General features: G+C 36.6%; 1 protein-coding gene across 1 annotated transcript in view; it reads right to left on the bottom strand.

Moving 5' to 3' along the window:
- LOC121384270 (Fanconi anemia group I protein-like) overlaps nt 1-19,273 on the bottom strand; it is a 62,029-nt gene that overhangs the window by 9,705 nt on the left and 33,051 nt on the right. Inside the window, exons 22-32 of the mRNA XM_041514587.1 lie at nt 18,952-19,131; nt 17,896-18,059; nt 17,547-17,620; nt 16,148-16,316; nt 15,206-15,333; nt 13,986-14,154; nt 11,758-11,942; nt 8,986-9,102; nt 8,159-8,245; nt 2,804-2,899; nt 1,287-1,430 (exon numbers count right to left, since the gene is read on the bottom strand). Of these exons, the coding sequence (XP_041370521.1) occupies nt 1,287-1,430; nt 2,804-2,899; nt 8,159-8,245; nt 8,986-9,102; nt 11,758-11,942; nt 13,986-14,154; nt 15,206-15,333; nt 16,148-16,316; nt 17,547-17,620; nt 17,896-18,059; nt 18,952-19,131 (1,513 nt within the window). The remainder of the gene's footprint in view (nt 1-1,286; nt 1,431-2,803; nt 2,900-8,158; nt 8,246-8,985; nt 9,103-11,757; nt 11,943-13,985; nt 14,155-15,205; nt 15,334-16,147; nt 16,317-17,546; nt 17,621-17,895; nt 18,060-18,951; nt 19,132-19,273) is intronic.

Below are 19,273 nucleotides of genomic sequence, written 5' to 3'. Positions count from 1 at the left end.
CCTACAGGACCGACACAACAAGTGCGAGTCGAACCGGGGAAGCCGCTTGCCACAGCCGGCTTCGGCACACACGGTCAACCTCGCGGTTGAGCCCGATGAGGCCGTCTCAGACATTACGAAAAATACGTAACCCCAATTATCCCAAAAACAACGTATGTCTTGGTAAGGGCTAAGGAAAATAAATAAACAAAAAACACTTTAATGAAACGTTTCACGTGAGACAATTAACGAAAAACCGGACTGCAGAATTGAGAACGATGGTCTGCCCATGCGCGGATATGGATATACATCCGGCAGGGGAAGACAATTCTGCAGTGGAGGAGATGACTCAGGTTGTATAGCATTTTTTTGTTGTGCTAGTACAGTAAGTTGAATAAGACTATTGTGAAATGTTTTCTGATAATCAATTTGACAAGCAGTTTTTGCTTTCCACTTTATTTTTGACAGTATTCTAGATTTATCCAAAATTCTTGATTTCCAGGAGAGGTAACATAAATTATTAAGCTTTTATCCACATTTATCTTAAGTCTTCCACAATGCTGTTAAAAATGTTACCCTCCAAGTCCAATTAGGGGTCTAATTTTAAGACAAATGTTTAGAATTGTTTCTTACTTTCTAGCATTTGCTTCCAGTTTAAAATTTGAGAACAGGCCTCTGAAAATTGCAAGAATAATATTTTTCAGGGCTTTTACATTATGGTAGCCGCACTCCCATGGCTAGTGATATTCAATGTTGGGCTAGTAAATACCTACTACTGCCATGCCTGATGGCTAGTGAAATAGTTTTTTGGTCAATTGTTGCAGTTAAGTCTATTTTGTAAATATGAATATCTTGAACACCCCCATACACTGCCACCCCCAACGTTAGTGTTTTTAAGCTTGATCTCCCTATTTAGGTGACATATACGATTATTACTATTATTAGTAAAATTGTATTAACTTAAAGTAAAGTAGGGCAGTGAATTTTTAATCCTGGCTAGTACATTTTTAAAATCACTAATCCCATAGCTAGTGGATTTTAAAGAAATTCTAGAAGTCCTGGTCACTCGTGTGTGTCACTCGTATAAGCCTAGTTTACGTAACCCATTTTTCGTTTGCGCATTAAATTTATGACATCATTTACGTGGTCATGATGGGTTACCTAAAAACGAAATGGGTTACCTGAATTTGTTTTTGCGTAACCCATAAATGGGTTATGCAAACTTTCAGTTCTCAGAGGCCTGGAGAAGAACAAATTGCTTCCCACATGACAAAATTAATTTCGAGTGTTTGCATCAAACTTTCTACCTCGTCTTCGTTGTTGTTTCCTGCATCTTCCTCCTCACTTTCGTTGTCCGACTCGGCGTTCTGTTCCAGAATAGCCTGAACTGCAGCCGTGTTGATTCGGAAATCGCGTGATGTGCTGATTTTAATATTCTCCATCAGGTTGATCTAGAACACGAAACACAAACAGTGTGATTTAATAGAAAGAAGTGACATGTTTAGTTTTCTTTTGTTTTCATACAATCATAGCATTATAGATATAAAAAAAAAAAATTGAAGACTTGCCATCGAGATTGCACAAAGTAATTTTTAGGGGGCCGAATCATCGGGCCGTATTCTAGAACCTCTGAAAGTGAGGTATAAAATTGTGAGATTTTGAAGAACAGGAATAGTTTTGGGTGGAATTTCAAGAGAATTTTCATCTTTGTTTGATTAAGAGAGATCAGATTATTTTAACAATTGTTTATTTTGAACCGGCCTCAGTGGTGTCGTGGTTAGGCCATCGGTCTACAGGCTGGTGGGTACTGGGTTCGGATCCCAGTCGAGGCATGGGATTTTTAATCCAGATACCGATTCCAAATCCTGAGTGAGTGCTCCGCAAGGCTCAATGGGTAGGTGTAAACCACTTACACCGACCAGTGATCCATAACTGGTTCAACAAAGGCCATGGTTTGTGCTATCCTGCCTGTGGGAAGCGCAAATAAAAGATCCCTTGCTGCCTGCCATAAAAGAGTAGCCTATGTGACAACAGCGGGTTTCCTATAAAAAACTGTGTCAGAATGACCATATGTTTGACGTCCAATAGCCGATGATAAGATAAAAAATCAATGTGCTCTAGTGGCGTCGTTAAATAAAACAAACCTTTTTCCTTTTTTTTGAAAGGGTTTAAGACGGCATATTACACTGCTATTGATTTTTGGGAGGCTTTATTATGCTGAATTTGATTTGAAGTAGATAAATTGAATTTGTTGACAAATTTTCAATGTAAATTACATGTACAATGAATATAATCTTTATTTTTGATCCTGATTTGGCAATTAATATCCAGGGTCCAACATCAAATGTTAATTAAAAAAACCAGTGTTTAAAATTAGTGCAAAGTTTAATAGTGACTGAAGAAAATTAATTCCAGCTAACTCTGTATGAACAGGCGATCGTGTTCTGACTAAGGACTGGACACAACAGGCTGAACCAGCATATGCATAAGAAATTTTGGTCACCACCCTCTTCAGTGTGCTCCTGTGGAGTAGCAGAACAGACGACCGGACATGTCATCTAAGACTGTAAAAACCTACAGCAGCTGAGGGACACTACTTGGATAGCTACAACAACACTCGAGAAGAAGCTGTACGGTACCAAGAGTGATCTACAGAGGACAGTATCATTCAGTCACATCTGGCCTCAATGCGTAGTCGTCAAGCGAACGAAAAAAAGAACACAATTAATCCATGACAACTGGCTCCAGATTTTAAAAATTAATATTCGCTAAGTGTTGCCAGGTATTATGACAAACTCGGCACCTAAGTGCATTTCACACATACCTTTGATTTCTTTGTCAGCTGTATGAGATATCGTTCAAACTGCTCAATGGCATAGATCAAATTAGGAATTGGTTTTGTCTGCTTTAGAATTTTATTCTGAAAAAAATAAGAAATGCTAAATTCCTACAAATAAAATTTTAAACCTCCACAAACTGCATGAATAAATGAGGAGTTCCTTTTTGCATGTAAAATATACACATATGTGTTTATAATGTCAATATTAATTATAGACGGTGTGATATTTTTTTGCTCTGTAAATGTAAGACGATTGTGACAGCTTTGGCCTGAAGTGAGAGGTTGTTAGATCAATTCCAAACACTGGACACATTGCCGTGCTTTCTCTTCCAACCAGTGAACCACGATTACTTTATCAAAGGCTGTGGCATGTGCTATCCTGTTTGTGGCAAAATGCATACAAAAGTCCCCTTGCTTGCTGATTGGAACAGTAACCTATGTGGGAACAGTAACCTATGTGGAAGCAGTAGGTTAGTTCTCTCACTTTACGTGGGCAGGATGTAGCCCAGTGGTAAAGTGCCCGCCTGATATGTCATTGATCTAGAATGGTTCCCCGTCCAGTGCTCCACAACTGGTATAACGAGGATCGTGGTAAATACGTTCTTGTCTGTGGGGGGTGGTGGTGCATATATTGTAAGCTACCTTGCTGCTCACTGAAAAGTGTAGCCCAGGGAATGGCAGCAGTGGGTTTGCTCTCTTTGTTATCTGTGTGGTCCTTAATGTCTGATGCCTTATACCCATAAATAAAAATGTGTTGAATGTGTCGTTGAAACCACCATTTCTTTCATTCTCTCATTGTACAAACCTAGTGTCATAATTATCTTGTCTTACACCCGTGTAACTAGATGCATTTTCAATACTTATACACCTGTATTTCAGAAAAACAGGATTCATAAATTTGTCCCTCTATTTTAGACATGTAAATTGGTTTATCATAACTATTACATAATGAGAATATATCTGTATTCTTATTGGTCGAAAACCAGTCACATGACCGTCTGTAAATAGTGATATTGCCCTGGGAGATTTAACCAATGAAAATGAAGATGAGACAAAATTCTATCCAATTAATGAGTAGGTAACGTAATGCAATGTCAACTGCTAATAACGCTAATGTAAACAAGCACAAACTTGTGACAAATTGCTTTGCTGTCCTTCAACAAAAAGATAACATCTTTAGTCATACTGAGTTTAATTCTGCAAACACGACAAAAACAAGGTCATAATCGTCAAATTGTGTATGTATTGTCTCATAGATGTAGAAACGTACATGATACATCAAAATGCAGTTGGAATCGGCACTCTCAGGATTTTATGTTGCAAATAAAAAAAATGCATTTGGAGGTAAACGGTAACTGTTTAGTATAAATGTATGTTAAGATTTATTACATTTTGTGTTTTATTTTGCTTTTAATATGATTTTTGACACTCTTGCTGGTTATAATGTCTCGAATTTGACTTTTGTCTCAGTAATGTTTCAACTGTTTATTTCCGCATTCCACTGCGTGTCATACAACGTCATAGGATTACGTGACATCACTAAATCCCTTCGTTTTAAGGCATTGCGGGAAATCATGTGTTGGAGTATTTCGATTCTGATAAACAAAGCAGGAATGTACGAGTCTTATGGATGACATTATGTAATAAAACAATTATAGACTGCATTTCAGGCAATATCATGTTTTATGGACCGAAGAAATTGATATTGACCAAGGCCAGCGGCCCTCAATGACAGTCAATATCAATTTGTTCGGTACATAAAACATGATACTGCCCTCAGTGACAGTCAATAATTGATAAATGTGCTGAAGTGCTGTTGAAGCAAGTCTCCACTCCCCTTTTTTACAACAGTTTCTTAATGCAAAACATAAACACAACTACAGTTGTAATAAACCTGTGTGTATTTGCTGTCGGTGTATATGGTGAACTGCTTTAATATTACTGATATACTGTAAATCATGAAGATAACGTGTTGTGATATTACTGCGTTGAGACAGGTACACACTAAAATGTGTATTTGTATTAGTGTGTCTGGCAAATGCAACTTTTAAAGATCACACTGCAAAACAAAAAAAATTATGAGTTGTTTTTATAGAATTTACTTTAGTTTTAGCTTACATCAAGTAAACAACAGCAGCTGGCATTTGTTTCGACAGTCAAACTAGTGGAAACTAGCCATTTGTGTTAGTTGGTAGTAATTTCCTACACAGCTTTCTGCAGAGCACCACAGAAACAACAAGGTATGGAAAAGTACATCTACCTAGTATCAGCAACAACAACAACTAATGGACTGTTCGTTTCGCTTGTCCAGAAAACATTTCTTTTACCTTTGTATTATCTTGTTCATTACATGATTACTTTCTAATGACATAAAATAGCACTGTCTGATATATACACGCTTGGTGGTTTCTTCTTTTTTTTCCAGGTGATGGCATAGGCCTCAGTGGTGCAGTTGTTAAGCCATCGCTCTACAAGCTGTTAGGTACAGGGTTCGCAGCCCGGTGCTGGCTCCAACCTAGAGCGAGTTCTTAAGGGCTTAATGGGTAGGTGTAAAGCCACTACACCCTCTTCTCTCTCACTAACTACTAACCAACAACTAACCCACTGTCCTGGACGGACAGCCCAGATAGCCGAGGTGTGTGCCCAGGACAGCGTGCTTGAACCTTAATTGGATATAAGCACTAGAATAAGTTGAAATGAAATGAAATGAAACCGGTTAGGGGCCGTCCATAATTTTCAACATTTTCACGAGTGTACAAACCATACACTGTTGACCACCCTCCCCCCTCCCCCAAAAGTGTACATCCCCAAATGATCGACATTTTTCATTTTAAAAAAAAGTGTACACTGGCCCCTTAACTCTTTGAGGCCTGGTGGCCATTTTGGATCTGAGCCCTAGGTAGTGTTTACTGCTAATGCCCTATTGCATAATGAAGGATTTCATGAAAAAGCTATAGCTCTCAGAAAAATGCCTGTAACTTTATAATTAATAAACATATGCACACCAAATTTTGTGTGATATTTAATATTGTGTGTACCAATAAGAATATATGCTATTTTCAAATTATTATAATTGTAAAATGATTTTAATTGTCTCTAAATGATGAAAGTAAACAAAAAATTGAACAAATCTCACTTTCTTTTATTCAGTTCTACTGAAACAAAGCTGGAAACTTTGCCTTGTGGTAAGGCTTGAAACAACCCACACACAGGTTAACATTACACTGTTCACAGCCTGAGGTTGGTTCACGTCTAACACCCTGAAGGCTGCACTGCTTGCATGTCCGTTTTTTGCCAAGAACCACTGGCCAGTGTAAAAGTCCATCTGTGGCTTTCTTCTGTACACTCTCTCTCTTCCTCTTGTGCCAGTACGTTCCAACTAGCTGTTTTGTCAAGTTTTGACGAAATTCCAGTTGACATCTTTCCTTCTTCCTTCCTGTCTTGGAAGTCATTTGGTGATTTGCCAATTCTTTCATCATAATGAATGCATTTATGATCGAAATGTCAATCAAAAACCAAAACAAATATTTCCACCACTTGGCTGCCCTTCGCGAAACTGAATAAGATGACCGCAACTGATCTGCCCTGTCGACTCCATTCATGTATGTAGTATAGGATTTCACTGCTTGGGGACAGGGAACATCCACTTGTGTGCCGTCTTTCTTTTTTCGTTTCACAGTGGTTCGTTCCAGTGGATTTGATAAAGTTGATAGGATATTCACTGTCCGCTTGTCATGCCATGCCACAGCTATCATGCTTCCTTCCTTTTGTTCTATTATCATTTCACCTTGGTGTTTCAACTTCACTTGGGTTACAATGGCCGGCAAATACTTTCTATTGGTTCGTACTGTACCACAAGCATACGTTTTGTTGTCAAGAAGTTCTTGAAACAGTGGCACAGAAGTGAAGTAATTATCACAATACACACAGTGATTTTTCCCCCATATGTCTCTTGTCAAATCTTTTACAACCCGTTCACCAAGGCCAGTTTCAACAACATTGTTGGCTTTGCCTGTATACACCTGAAAGTCATTCAGAAAACCATTGTGCGGATCTGCCCTTGCCCATATCTTTATGCCATGTTTTGTTGGTTGTAGGGGTAGGTACTGCTTGATTGACAAACGACCAGTATAGGCCACCATTGCTTCGTCTATTGATGTCTCACAGTGGGGCGAATACTGTGTTTTACACTGCACACGAATAGCTTCTAAAAAAGGACGAACATGAGCCAGTTTATCATGTCCTGGTTGTCCGCGGTTCGGATTTGTAGAAATATCACAAACGTGAAAATACTGACAAAGCTTGTCAAAGCGGTCACGTGTAATACCTGTTGGTCGAAAAAATGCATCCATCGAAAAATACATGTCTTGATTGGGTGCAATCACAATTCCCATAAGAATATTGAATCCAATGAATGCCTGAATTTCATCCGCATTTGTTGCACACCATTTTGGGTCGTCGCCATTTTGTTCGATTCTTGATTGTGCATACCTGTTAGTCTCTTGGGCGATTTTCACATACCACTCGTCGGGGAATATTTGTTCAAAAAAATATATTTCTTTTGCATCATTTCCAAGAATGTTTACAGCACCGACAGGTTGCACAAATGCATCTACCTGTATATCGGTCAGGACTGGACTCCACGATGTAGTTCGATTTGGGATTTCCGGTTCGATTTCTTCATTGCCATTGTTACGATTGTGTCCATTTCGAAGCCGTGACAGGGGTAAATCATCGCTATCGCTGCTCAGATCCACATCAGAACTATTATCTCTCCCATCTAAATCAAACGTTTCATTGGGTAGATCATCGTTGGTAAAACCATCGAAATCTGAAAGGCTTTCATTTTCCGAATTAAAAAAATCGCCATTTTCCATTTTGTTTTTCAATGCAAAAATATTTCGGAAGGAAAACGTGGTTCATCTAATGAAGCCAGTTGTAAGAACGCTTTCTATTGGTTACTAGATTGACCTTCAACCTATTGCTAAAGCTGGATAGTAATTATACTGTCCAATGAACTTTTGTTTTACATCTAAGTTGGGTCACGCCTCCAGTCGGCATTCAACAATTACTGCTAGTTGTAAACAACGCGTACAGGCGGGAATCGACTTTTAGCGTAAATGAAAATCACGACGTCAGTCGGGATTCGACCCCAAAGAGTTAACCCCCCCCCCCCCCCCCCCATACGGTTTGTATGCTCGTGAAAATGTTGAAAATTATGGACGGCCCCTTAAAAATATAATTTGTCAACTAATTATTGCGCTGATACATCAGATGCATTTTTTGCATTATTATCTTGCTCGCATTAATTTTATGGTTTACAGTAATTCCAAATTATACCGATTCAACTTGTGAAGCAGTCTCAGCTTTCTTCTTGTCTTTTTTGCCCTTTTCAGACAAGTGGTGCAGGTGTTCCTTTTCTGAAGCCTGGTATAAACAAGAGAAAACATTTAGAAAGACAACATGAAAAAAATCACAATGCAACAGTGGAAAACAAAAACAAAAAAAATCTTTCTGAAAAAGAAAAACAAATTAAGAATATTTCTTCACAGAAAATGTTTGGGTACAAGGATTATAATTGGTACAATGAATAGCGAAAAAAGTCAAAAGAAAAATATTGTCATTAGAATTGGAAAGAAAGAAAATAAGGAAGTGAAGAAAAAAATTACTTGTCAACATTTCCTGATTTACAGAACTTCAGCAATCTAAGGGACATAACTCTTTGTTAAAGAAACACATCAATATCCTGTAGACAATTTTTTCCATGTGCTGGTATTTTTTGCATGTAAATATGTTCAATATTATTGCCAAACTTAACTACAGAGAATTAAAAAATTAGGAAAACAAATGACATTAGACAAAAATTAAAATATTATTTATCAGGGGTGGGAACCATACGATCAACTGTAAAAAAAGAGGAAATCTAGAGGGGTCCCAACAATTCTTGAAATCCTAGGTTAAAATCTGTGCCATTTGACACATTTTGGAGGAAAGGACGATTAAAATCCAAGGAAACGCAAATGTTCCATAAGAGGAAAACAGCTGATCCAAGGAGAATTCCCAACCCTGATTTATTAAATTTTGTCAGGTCTTCAAAGAATATGGACATCAAGAGTTTGAAAAATTAAAAAAAAAAAAAAAAAAATTTCTGAAGAATGGCCGCTAACCTGAAAGCTGGTGATCATGGCATACACATGCTGTGTGAGGTGAATCCCTATCAACTTGACCAACTTCTCAAACTTGGAGCCGAGGTGTCCTGACTTGTTGGAATACAGCGACAGGTACTGAAACATTAAACATAATATATTATCATATGTTAACCTACTTGTACATTTCAAACTTTGGAACTGTAGTGAATTTTAAAACAAGAGTTATGGGGCAATACCCCCAAACTCTTAGGTAACCAGCGCCGAGTTCAACCAGCCTGAGCAGAAAAACGTCGGCTAGACTGGTTTATTCCCTTCACAGTAAACTATACGGAAGTCGGAAATGTTCGCTGGCTGAACTTGAGGCTGAACTCGGTTCAAGCGATTTTTCACCTAGGTAATCGAGTGCTCGGTTACATGAACTATATTTGTGTACCAAATAAAGTTGTGGGGATACTGAAGTTTTAACTTTTAAGTTTAAAATGCATACAACCAGTGTTTCTGCCAGAAAGAAATTTTTTGGGTATGGCACAATGGAATTGAATGCAACCACAGTCAACAGGGGGTATGCAGGGCTAGCTCTTGTTAAGCAAAACCATTCGCCAAATTACCTTTAAATATGCAAAATCCACTGTTAATTTTGAACAATATACCAATTATTACATGAAATGTTTTCGCCAAATCAAAATAAAATTTGCCAGTTATTCTTGAAATTCGCAGTTCAAGTGGCAGAGCTAGTCCTGGGTATGGGGGGAGCCTTCCCCGAAAACAAAATGAGTTAAATTTAAGGTTATGGTGAAGGTAATCATACAGTAATCAGGGCTCACCCTGAATCAAAAATACCTGTAGCCAAAATATTAGCCAAATAGAATTTTCATTAGCCGTATTGAAAATGCTTTAGCCAAATTTGTTTTATGCAGTACTGTATAGAGTATTTATATATGAATATGAAAATGTATCTTTTTCAGCTAATTGTGTACAAACTGGAATAAATAGGAATAACAAAACCTTAATGGGGGTAGGGGCAGTTAATATATTACTTCGAGTTTTTTTTAGCAGGGGTGGGGTTGGGATGGGGTTAAGCAATATCTTCAGTCTGAAGCCAGTACCCCATACACCCACACCCACTTCTAAGGCCTATGACATTAAATTAACAAACATACAGAAATATGGGGGTGGGTGGATGTTTATGGATGGTGGTGTTTTTTCTTTCTTCCTTTTTTCCCAAATAAAAACCCAAAACCCCCCCAAAAAACCCCAACAAATCCTTTAATAAAATTAAAATTTATGGTCTTTTTAAAATCCAGCTAACTTATTAAATGTCACCTCACAGTCTTACAAATTTATATCTAAAATTATCTAACAAATATGATTACTGTAAACTAATTTTATTCAGTGTACATTTAACTGCAATTTGTATAATTTAAATACTGCATGTTCATTTCCGGCGATCGCGATCTGCATGCGTGCTCTCGACCATGGGTACGAAACTAACAAAGACAAAGGAATAAACAAAAACTGCAGTTAGGTATTCATTAATGCGAATAACTATTGTTTTTCTACAAATTTACATCAAGATTTATTTTTGCGTAATCGTATTGTTTAATGTCCGCAACGATGTCTCTTGACACGCGGGTGTCAGCTGACTCTTAAGTGTGACGTATATTCGCACTGAGAGCTGTCCTCAGTTCAGCCAACGAACGTTCTTCCTAACGTTCACGAACTATTTGATTGGTGTTCGTCGTGTCCATTTGGTTTAACGTGAAGTGCACAAACCAGTCTAACGAACGTTTTGTTTTCGCTCGGTCTGGCTGAACTCAGACCTTGAGATGGCCCTACATGTCTTTTGGCCCTGAACTGGCATGTGTAATTCAAATTGACACGCATTGTCAGTCTGTTTTTATTACTTTGGTTCAAAGATTTTACAAAGTCAAAATAACAAGTTACAGATCTTCCAGACATTGCTGTCATACATGTTGAATGCATGCCGTTAAAAATTAATAACCGTGATTATTAAAATAAGCAAACATTATAAGGCCTACGCTGTATTCTGCATGACACCGTTTCTCATTACCAGTCGCGAGATCGCTATTACGCTAATTGAATATTTGGTAGTATTATTATGTTTGAGATGTCGGATAGATTATGTAACCGTTTGACAGAAAACGGCTTAGCCAAAATTTTAGCCACTTTCAAATTTTATTAGCCATTTTTTGTAAAAATTAGCCAATGGCTAATTTGGCTACCGACAGCGCGAGCCCCGAGTAATGATAAGAGTAATTAATTTTGTCAAAAAGTTTACTTAAAAAGAAAAAATAAGCAAAAATATGTGGGTATGGCGCCATACCCATTATACCCTCTGGCAGAAACCCTGATGTCAATGGTTCATCACATAACGGACTGGCAGCTCACGTGAATGTAGAAAACTTGGGTTGTTTTCTCTTTTATAAATACTTAGCCTGACCTCAAACAAATGGCATTTTCCCTCTATGATAGTAGACTGGTCCCAACATCCCAACAACCAATATGATGGGTTTAAAATCTTCCAATGAGTCCTCTGCTTAAATATGCATAACCGCCATGCGAAAAACAGAACGACAGTTCAATACCATTTATTTAAGGGCATTTCCCCCCAATAATAGTAGACTGATCCAAACATCTCAACAGCAAATGGGCTGGCTTGAAATCTTCCGAGTCTTCTACTTAAATTTGCATATCTGCCATGCAAAAACAGAATGACAGTTCGCGTAAAATATTGTGCCCTGGAATTGTTTGAATTTACTTATAACTTACATATTTGACAAGCAGAGACAGAGAGGAGTATAGCTTGGTGACGGTTTTCAGGATGGTTTCAACACAGACACCGTACGGCAAGGACGACTGGACAAGTTCGTGAAAACACTTGATCAGATTCACGTGTCTTATACAGATAGACTTCTCGTGGGATTCCAGCTGCGTTAATCCTTGGGTGCCGTCTACTGGAAACGAGGAATTTTACATATTACAAAATCACATCCTTCAGAATAATTCTCACAAATTTAAGGTTGTGGGAAATTCTGAATGCTAGAGCATGATACATTTTCCCCGAGTATTTCTCATTGAGTAAAGAATGATATGATGTCCTAGCAATGCAGGATAGATGCATTCTATGTCAGCCCATGCTGATTAAATCTGACTTGTATGACCACATGCTATGATGTCAGACAACAATCTTGACATAGGGTAGTTCCTGATATATTTTTCAAGAAAACAAATAAAAAATTAAACTAAATTAAATTTTTAAACAACAACTGTCTGACAGACTAAGTATATTGGGTTTTTTTCAGTTTATACTTTTAGTAAACCATTTACATGTATATTCTTTCTAATGCAAAAATGCTTGGGCCTTATAGACCCTCTTGGCAGACAAATAGAATTTTTTCCAAGCATAGAAATAAGCATATTATCTGGTAACCCACGTACAGGTTACCACAGAAAATGGACCTGTTAATCTGTAGATTGTGAGACATTTATCAAGTTTACAATTCCTGTTATCACTGCTATAAAACGCTTCACAGATCCACTCATACTTTGTTCTTCATTCATATTCCTTTTCTTATTGTATTTATACTTGAATGTGCATCTTGTATTTGAATATAACACATTGCCTTTTAGAAAAAATTCATGCGTTTTGATTGGTCAATAGCCAATGCACACCACAAGTACACCGTCTCATTTGCGGGAAAATACAGAATTTGCCGGGGTGTACAAAATGTCAGGTGACTTGCTCGACTGGTTGTACGAAAATACAATCTGCTGACGAGACCGACAAAATTTTCTGCAGCATGCCTCACTGATTAAATTTGTTAAAAGACTTGAATTCATTATGAATGGGAATACCACAATTCGGTAAATTTTATTTTTACTGTTTATCTGAAGATTTTTTTAGCACATTTGGCCAAAAAATATTCTAGAATGTAGTTTTTCACGTATTAAAATCTAATGCTAGAATATAGCATTGCGTAATCAGTTACTGTGTTAGAACTTGGGCTAATTATCACGAACATATTTTAAGTAATACCTCGACATGCTTTTTTTTTAGAGGTTCTACAAGTTAGTACAACATAACAAATATTTTTGTTCGGCTGCGGGTATTCAATTTAGTTTTCCCGATAGGATTACAACATAATCATATGTTTAAAACACGCAAGATAATAAGACGCTATGAGTTGTCTCCCTTTGCGAAACAGGCTTCAAAATATTTTCAGGGTAAAACAACCCAAAATCCTTGTTGACACTCTTAATACCCAAACAGGTAACAAAAACCCCCCCAAAAAACGAACCCAGTAGGCCTAATACCATGCATAGTTATTTGTTAACAAAAACATGCAATATATTTTTAGGAATGTGATGTTATGTTAACTTATTAAACTCAAACTCAAAATGTGTGGGCATTTTGTTTAATAGTTTGAATATTGGTGTAAATTTTGTTTACTTATAAAAACAGATCTAAAAGGTAATAAATTCATTATGCTGGTTTTCGACAGGGCGTATGGGAAATACCGATTTTTGAGGGGCGCCCTGTCAAAAACCTGTGTAACTAATATTATAACTGTTCAAACTTTAGGTAGTGTTACTATTGTTGAATAAAATTTTGGATAGAATGAAGTACTGTTTGCGAATTTCTTGACATGTAGTAACCTCCTGGTAACCTGAATGACAGTTCTCGACTTCTAACCCAAGCCTAATACGTAATATCAGAAATTGTTGTACCGGTATGTTATGTCCTGTTTGGTAAAATGCATATAAAAAAATTCCCTTTATGTTAATTAGAGAAAAAAACAAAGGTTTCCTCTGAACACTGTGTAAAAGTTATGTAATGTTTGACATCCAATAGCCAAAGATTAATTAATCAATGAGCTCTAGTGGTGTCATTGCACCAGTCAGTCTAATAATAAAAGTGATTTCTATACATCTGTGTACCTGCTGCACATATGGCAGAAACACAGATTAATCAAACCTGACATGATCTCCATACTAACCTTCATCTATCTGTGGATTACTGGAAGTGTCGGCCTTTATCCGCGTGACGACCCAGTCTATGTCGTCGAGCTGACGTTCACAACTCGACAACACGAGCAGTACGACCATCGGAGCCGCAGTCCGGTGTTTTATCAGTGAGAAGTGAGTACTCTTCTCTACCTCAACCTCCTAGGAATGGTAAACCATTTTTAATTTATGATTTTTAAATTTTTTGACTTTGACAAGAATAACAATAATAAATAAGATTTTTGTTTTAATTTCTTTTTTTGTTTATACAATAACTCAAATTGTTCATAAAAGCCACAAATGGCCTTTATGAACATAATAATTAAAGTTTTAATAATTGAAAATATGCATAAAAGTGCACATTCACACATACTGTAGATCCTGAAATTAACGCTTCCCTAAATTAATGTGAGTGAAGGTGGGCAGACTAAAATGCGACATGAAATTAATGCGAGTGGCCTCCCTTTGAAATATTACTTTCCTAATAACAGATGTCTGTGTACTTTTGGGTTAAATCAGTTACAGGCATCTTCAATAAGATCAACTCACTAACATGTCCGTGTAAACATCAAGTAAACCTGTTCAGTCCCTAGTGTTTTTCATGAGATCAACTCAAAACATTTTTTTGCAGCAATCATTTACATAATGTGTATAGTTACCTAAATCTGGTTAAACATTAGCATGCATGTACCATTACAACTATATCTTCGTAAGATATGCCAACAAAGTTGCAGCAAACTTGAACAGTAAAAACAAAGTACAGGTCAACCTTAGGATTAATGTGCTAAAACCTATTCAAGCACCATGAATCATGTCGGCTTTTGCTGGACTATGGGACAATTAGTCTGTCTCGCTCGCCTAGGATGAATTGTGCTCAAGTTGTTTTATAAATGTATTAGAATTTTAATATTTGTGCGTTTTAATAGCGTGTGACTATTGCTGGCTGAAACACAAACTCATATTTTTTACATTAATATTATGATCACATTAATTTTAGGATCTACAGTATTCAAATACCTATTTTGTAATGAAAGATGAATTCAGAATGACATGGTAACATTTAATTTGTTATGCTGCAAGCATTTAGAAAATTCTCACTTTTTCCATGAAATAAGCTTAAAATTCTTCTTTTTAGGTTTTCCTGAGTTTAAGTGATAATTGAGTGAGCATGTACATTCTGAAAAAGTAAAGGTCAATGTCTGGCATGTCCTACCTGGTCTATGTCTCCGAGCTGACTGTGTATATCTTCTGCCATGTAGCGGATCACGGTGGGCAGGTTCTTCATCTGCTGTGACAGTGACAGCAACATCCCCAGCAACAGCTTGCATGTCGCCATGTCATCTGTAATATGACACTTTATCATTAGACGTATTAAAATAGTTGCGTCATATTTTGTTATTTTTACAGTTGTGACAAATAGCTACAAATTAAACTACCTACACTTAATCTTTGCATAATTAAGTTAAGAATATGAAAATTGTTGGCGTAAACAGTGACTTTTAAAACAAAAATTCTGAATTAAAATGGGAAATAAAACTGAACAAAAAATCTGCATCACAACATATAGTTCTTCACCATAAAGAATTATGGGTGAAAAACAAGTATGCAACAAATATGACATGTTTAACCACTTTTTAAAGATTTTTGAATGAAATTAAAACAGTTTTTGCTAGTAAATGAAATTATGTTTGTAATTTTTATGGGCATGTTGTTCAAGGTATGTTTATTCAAAAGATAAATCAGAAAATAATTGGGTCATTATGTAACAGCCCCTATAAAGTTTTTATTAATAAAAAAAGACCGAGATCTACACTTTGCTTCAACAAATAACAATTTCACAAAATGTTATAAAGCAGTGATCTATTTACAGGCATCCATACAATGTACATGTGTAGTTTAAGTAAATGGGTTTTTTTCAGGTAACATGTTAGCAAAATCACTAAACAAAAGACATTACTGAGTATCATCTACCATGATTTCCAATGGATTCTGATGATTATACAGCACAAAACTGAAAAGTGTTTCCTATAAAACTTAAAATCCCAAGGCCTGAATTTGTATTATGAACTGCTGAGGAGACAAATCTGTCAAATCAAATCAATAATGGTAATGGAGAGATGATATTTTTAATTTAAGGCTGTATAAAAGCTCTCACCTATCGTCTGATCTGTACAGAGTTTAAACACCCACGCATGAACCTGCTCATACTGAGTGCCCCCTGGTGGCAGATGCTTGGTCAGCTGACCAATGATTGTCAGAAGTGACGCCACCTCCTTCCAGTTCTGGTGGTCTTCATCAGCTGACAATATGTTTGCCACAAGCCGCTGCAGTGGGGGAAAAAAAAGACACCAAAATACCAACAAGCATTCTGAGAGTACTGCTAAAGCAATACATGTCTCCAAGTGGGACCCCACAAAATTCAAGAGCCATAACTGTCAAAATGGATAAATTCTATTTTTGATAATTATGGCCCTTGAATACATTCTCATGAAAGTCGCACTTGATATGGCTCTGTCAAAAAAAGGAAAATCCCTATCAAACTTAAACTTGATCTAACTCTACACAAAATATCAGTTCAATATCTTGAGGCATTTGGGGAAAAAGATATCAGAAAAATTATATGTTTGACAGACAGACGGAGACAAAATCTGTAGTTCCCCTCCAGTTGGATCAGTATGGGATAAAATAACAAGGAATGGAAATTAATGTTTATTTAACAACACATGGGTCGAAATTGACATGAAGCAGGCAGCAAATGCTGCTCAAAATGCACATTATGCTTTCTCATGTTCAGTTTTCATGCTGGGGTTAAACATTCATTCTCATTATCAGTGTAACAAACACCTTTTAACTTTACTTTGTTTTACGAGTGAGTGAGTGAGTGAGTGAGTGAGTGAGTGAGTGAGTGAGTGAATGAATGAATGAATGAATGCTTAACAACACCCCAGCACACAAATACACATCAGCCATTGGGTGTCAAATAAAGGTATGTACATGTATATTCCAAATACAGTTAAGAGTCATTATGTTGGCCTCTTGTTATAATATGAACCCCATGTATATCCAGGCATAATATTTACCAAACAACTATTATGTTTATCTCAAAACACCAATATCTTGAGTTTGTTGATTTGGTCATTTTAACACTGAAATAACAAAATTTGTATATCAAGAATTCCTCATTTTCTGGAGCACATTATACAAATCAGTGTTATGTAATTTTGTTTCAAATCTCCCACATTTCTGTTGAAAAACATTACACCATAAGTCTAACTAGAAATCCATTTCTGGATTGAAAAACAGGAACAGAATGTTTAAAAACACCGTAGCACATTTTAAACTACATGTAGCTATAATATATGGATATTTTTACCTAGAGTATGCGCGAAGAAACTTACTGTCATCAAATGTAACCTGAATAGAAGAAAGGGATCTTTTATATACAGACAGGAAAGCACATACCATGGTCGTTTGTATACGAGTTGTAGAGCACTGACTGGGACAGGAACTCCCCTTTTCCCCCAATAATTTGGTCGATAATAATTAAAACCCACCTGGAAAATCTTGATGTGCGTTTGGATCCTTTCAGCTTTATGTGGAATTTTGACATCACCATCAGTTTCTTTTTCTGAAATAACAACCAAAAGACTAAGAATAAGAATACACAAAATGTCTACCAATCCCTTAATTAAAAAAAAAAATTGTGTAGGGAATAAAATTGCCATACACTTCATGGTACCAAACTCTTCATGGTACCAAACTCAGAAATATTACACAAAGGGAGATTTAAATATTTTCAGTTATTGTATGTTACTCTAGTGGTATGGATAGAAGGCCCAATAACATTTAAAAAGTAAAATAAATAAATATCGAATCTAAACGAGACACACACACAAATCCTACCTAAATTGACGAGACACTGACAGAGTGTGTTTTCATCTCTGAAGCTGACGATGTTGAAGACTGACACCAACCCATCCAAACAAAGACCAGCCATGTTTTTCCCACGCTCCTTTCTCTTTTCTTCAGATGGCAACTGGTTTTCAACATAGTATGTAAAAAAATGTCTGAAATTAGAAAACAGAAACTGACAGAGAAATCCTAAAAGGAATGCTGATCAACTGGGGACTTTCTGTTTAAGATAGTGATAATAAAGATAACCACAGATTATAACAATAATCTGTTTTAGGCTTGGGAAACTGGATCATTAGCTATAATTGGTATGTGCCAACAGAACAAAACTATACAATTTTACCTTAATATCCGATTATATGAAACGATGCTGGATGAGCAATCACTTGAAGTTTAAAATAAAATCTATTAAAATTTTAATTTCAAGGCGAGCAATTTATCTCTCTCCTAAAACTTTCCAGACGAATGTGGAGGGGAGCAGGAGTGATCACTCACCTTTCATGGTGAAGACTCAGGAGACACATCTCACATTTCCATCAATCGAATAACTGATTTAGCAACAAACCTGGCTATCTGTAGGATGTCCCTATTCCAGGGGTCAATATTTTAAAATTTTATATGATCAGAAGTCAGTTGGTGCAACTTTACACTTTCAACGAGGTAACCGATTGTTTGGTTGTTAATTAAATCAGTATAAGCAGTGAAATGTCTAATCAATTATCTCAATCAGGCACTGATCGAGAGTTCACCTGGTAACTGATCGACGGTTCGCATGAATTTAACATTTCATAACCGACATGCAAACAGAACGACAGTTCGCATGAAATGTTGCACGCAGATATTCTTGTCCATACTAGCAACTGATTTAGTAACTAACAGGTCATTCTTCATTAAGTGCTATTTTTTGGTTACCTATTCCAGATTTTATCACATTTGGACTTCCAGCAAAAATATTCCCTAATGAACATGGCTAACACATGTGTCTGTCGGATAATAGCAAACCCGCCACACATTTCCACCCATCAGACGACTGATTTAGTAACGAACCTGGCTAGCACATAGATCTGTCGGATGACCGTATTCTTGTTTATATTAGCACACCCGTCGCACGTTCCCTTCTCAGATATCTGTTCCACCTTCTGCAGGGCTACAGACGTCACATACTGAACAAAGTCAGCATTTCCTCGCAACACATCTAAACTTTCCTTTTGGTCCGATACTGTATCGCTACAAAATATTTAAAGTAGCATTATCTAACTGGCATATCACTTTTTAACATTTCTAATTTATTTGATTTTTATATATTTAACACAGATTTATCCAACTGATATTATAAAACTTTCAATATTTTTAGTTTTCTTGATCTTCA

This window comes from Gigantopelta aegis, chromosome 10 (assembly GCF_016097555.1).
Source record: "Gigantopelta aegis isolate Gae_Host chromosome 10, Gae_host_genome, whole genome shotgun sequence".
Lineage (NCBI taxonomy): Eukaryota > Metazoa > Mollusca > Gastropoda > Neomphalida > Peltospiridae > Gigantopelta > Gigantopelta aegis.
Note: the sequence above shows the minus strand (reverse complement) of the source record. Positions and strands in the feature narration are given on the sequence as shown.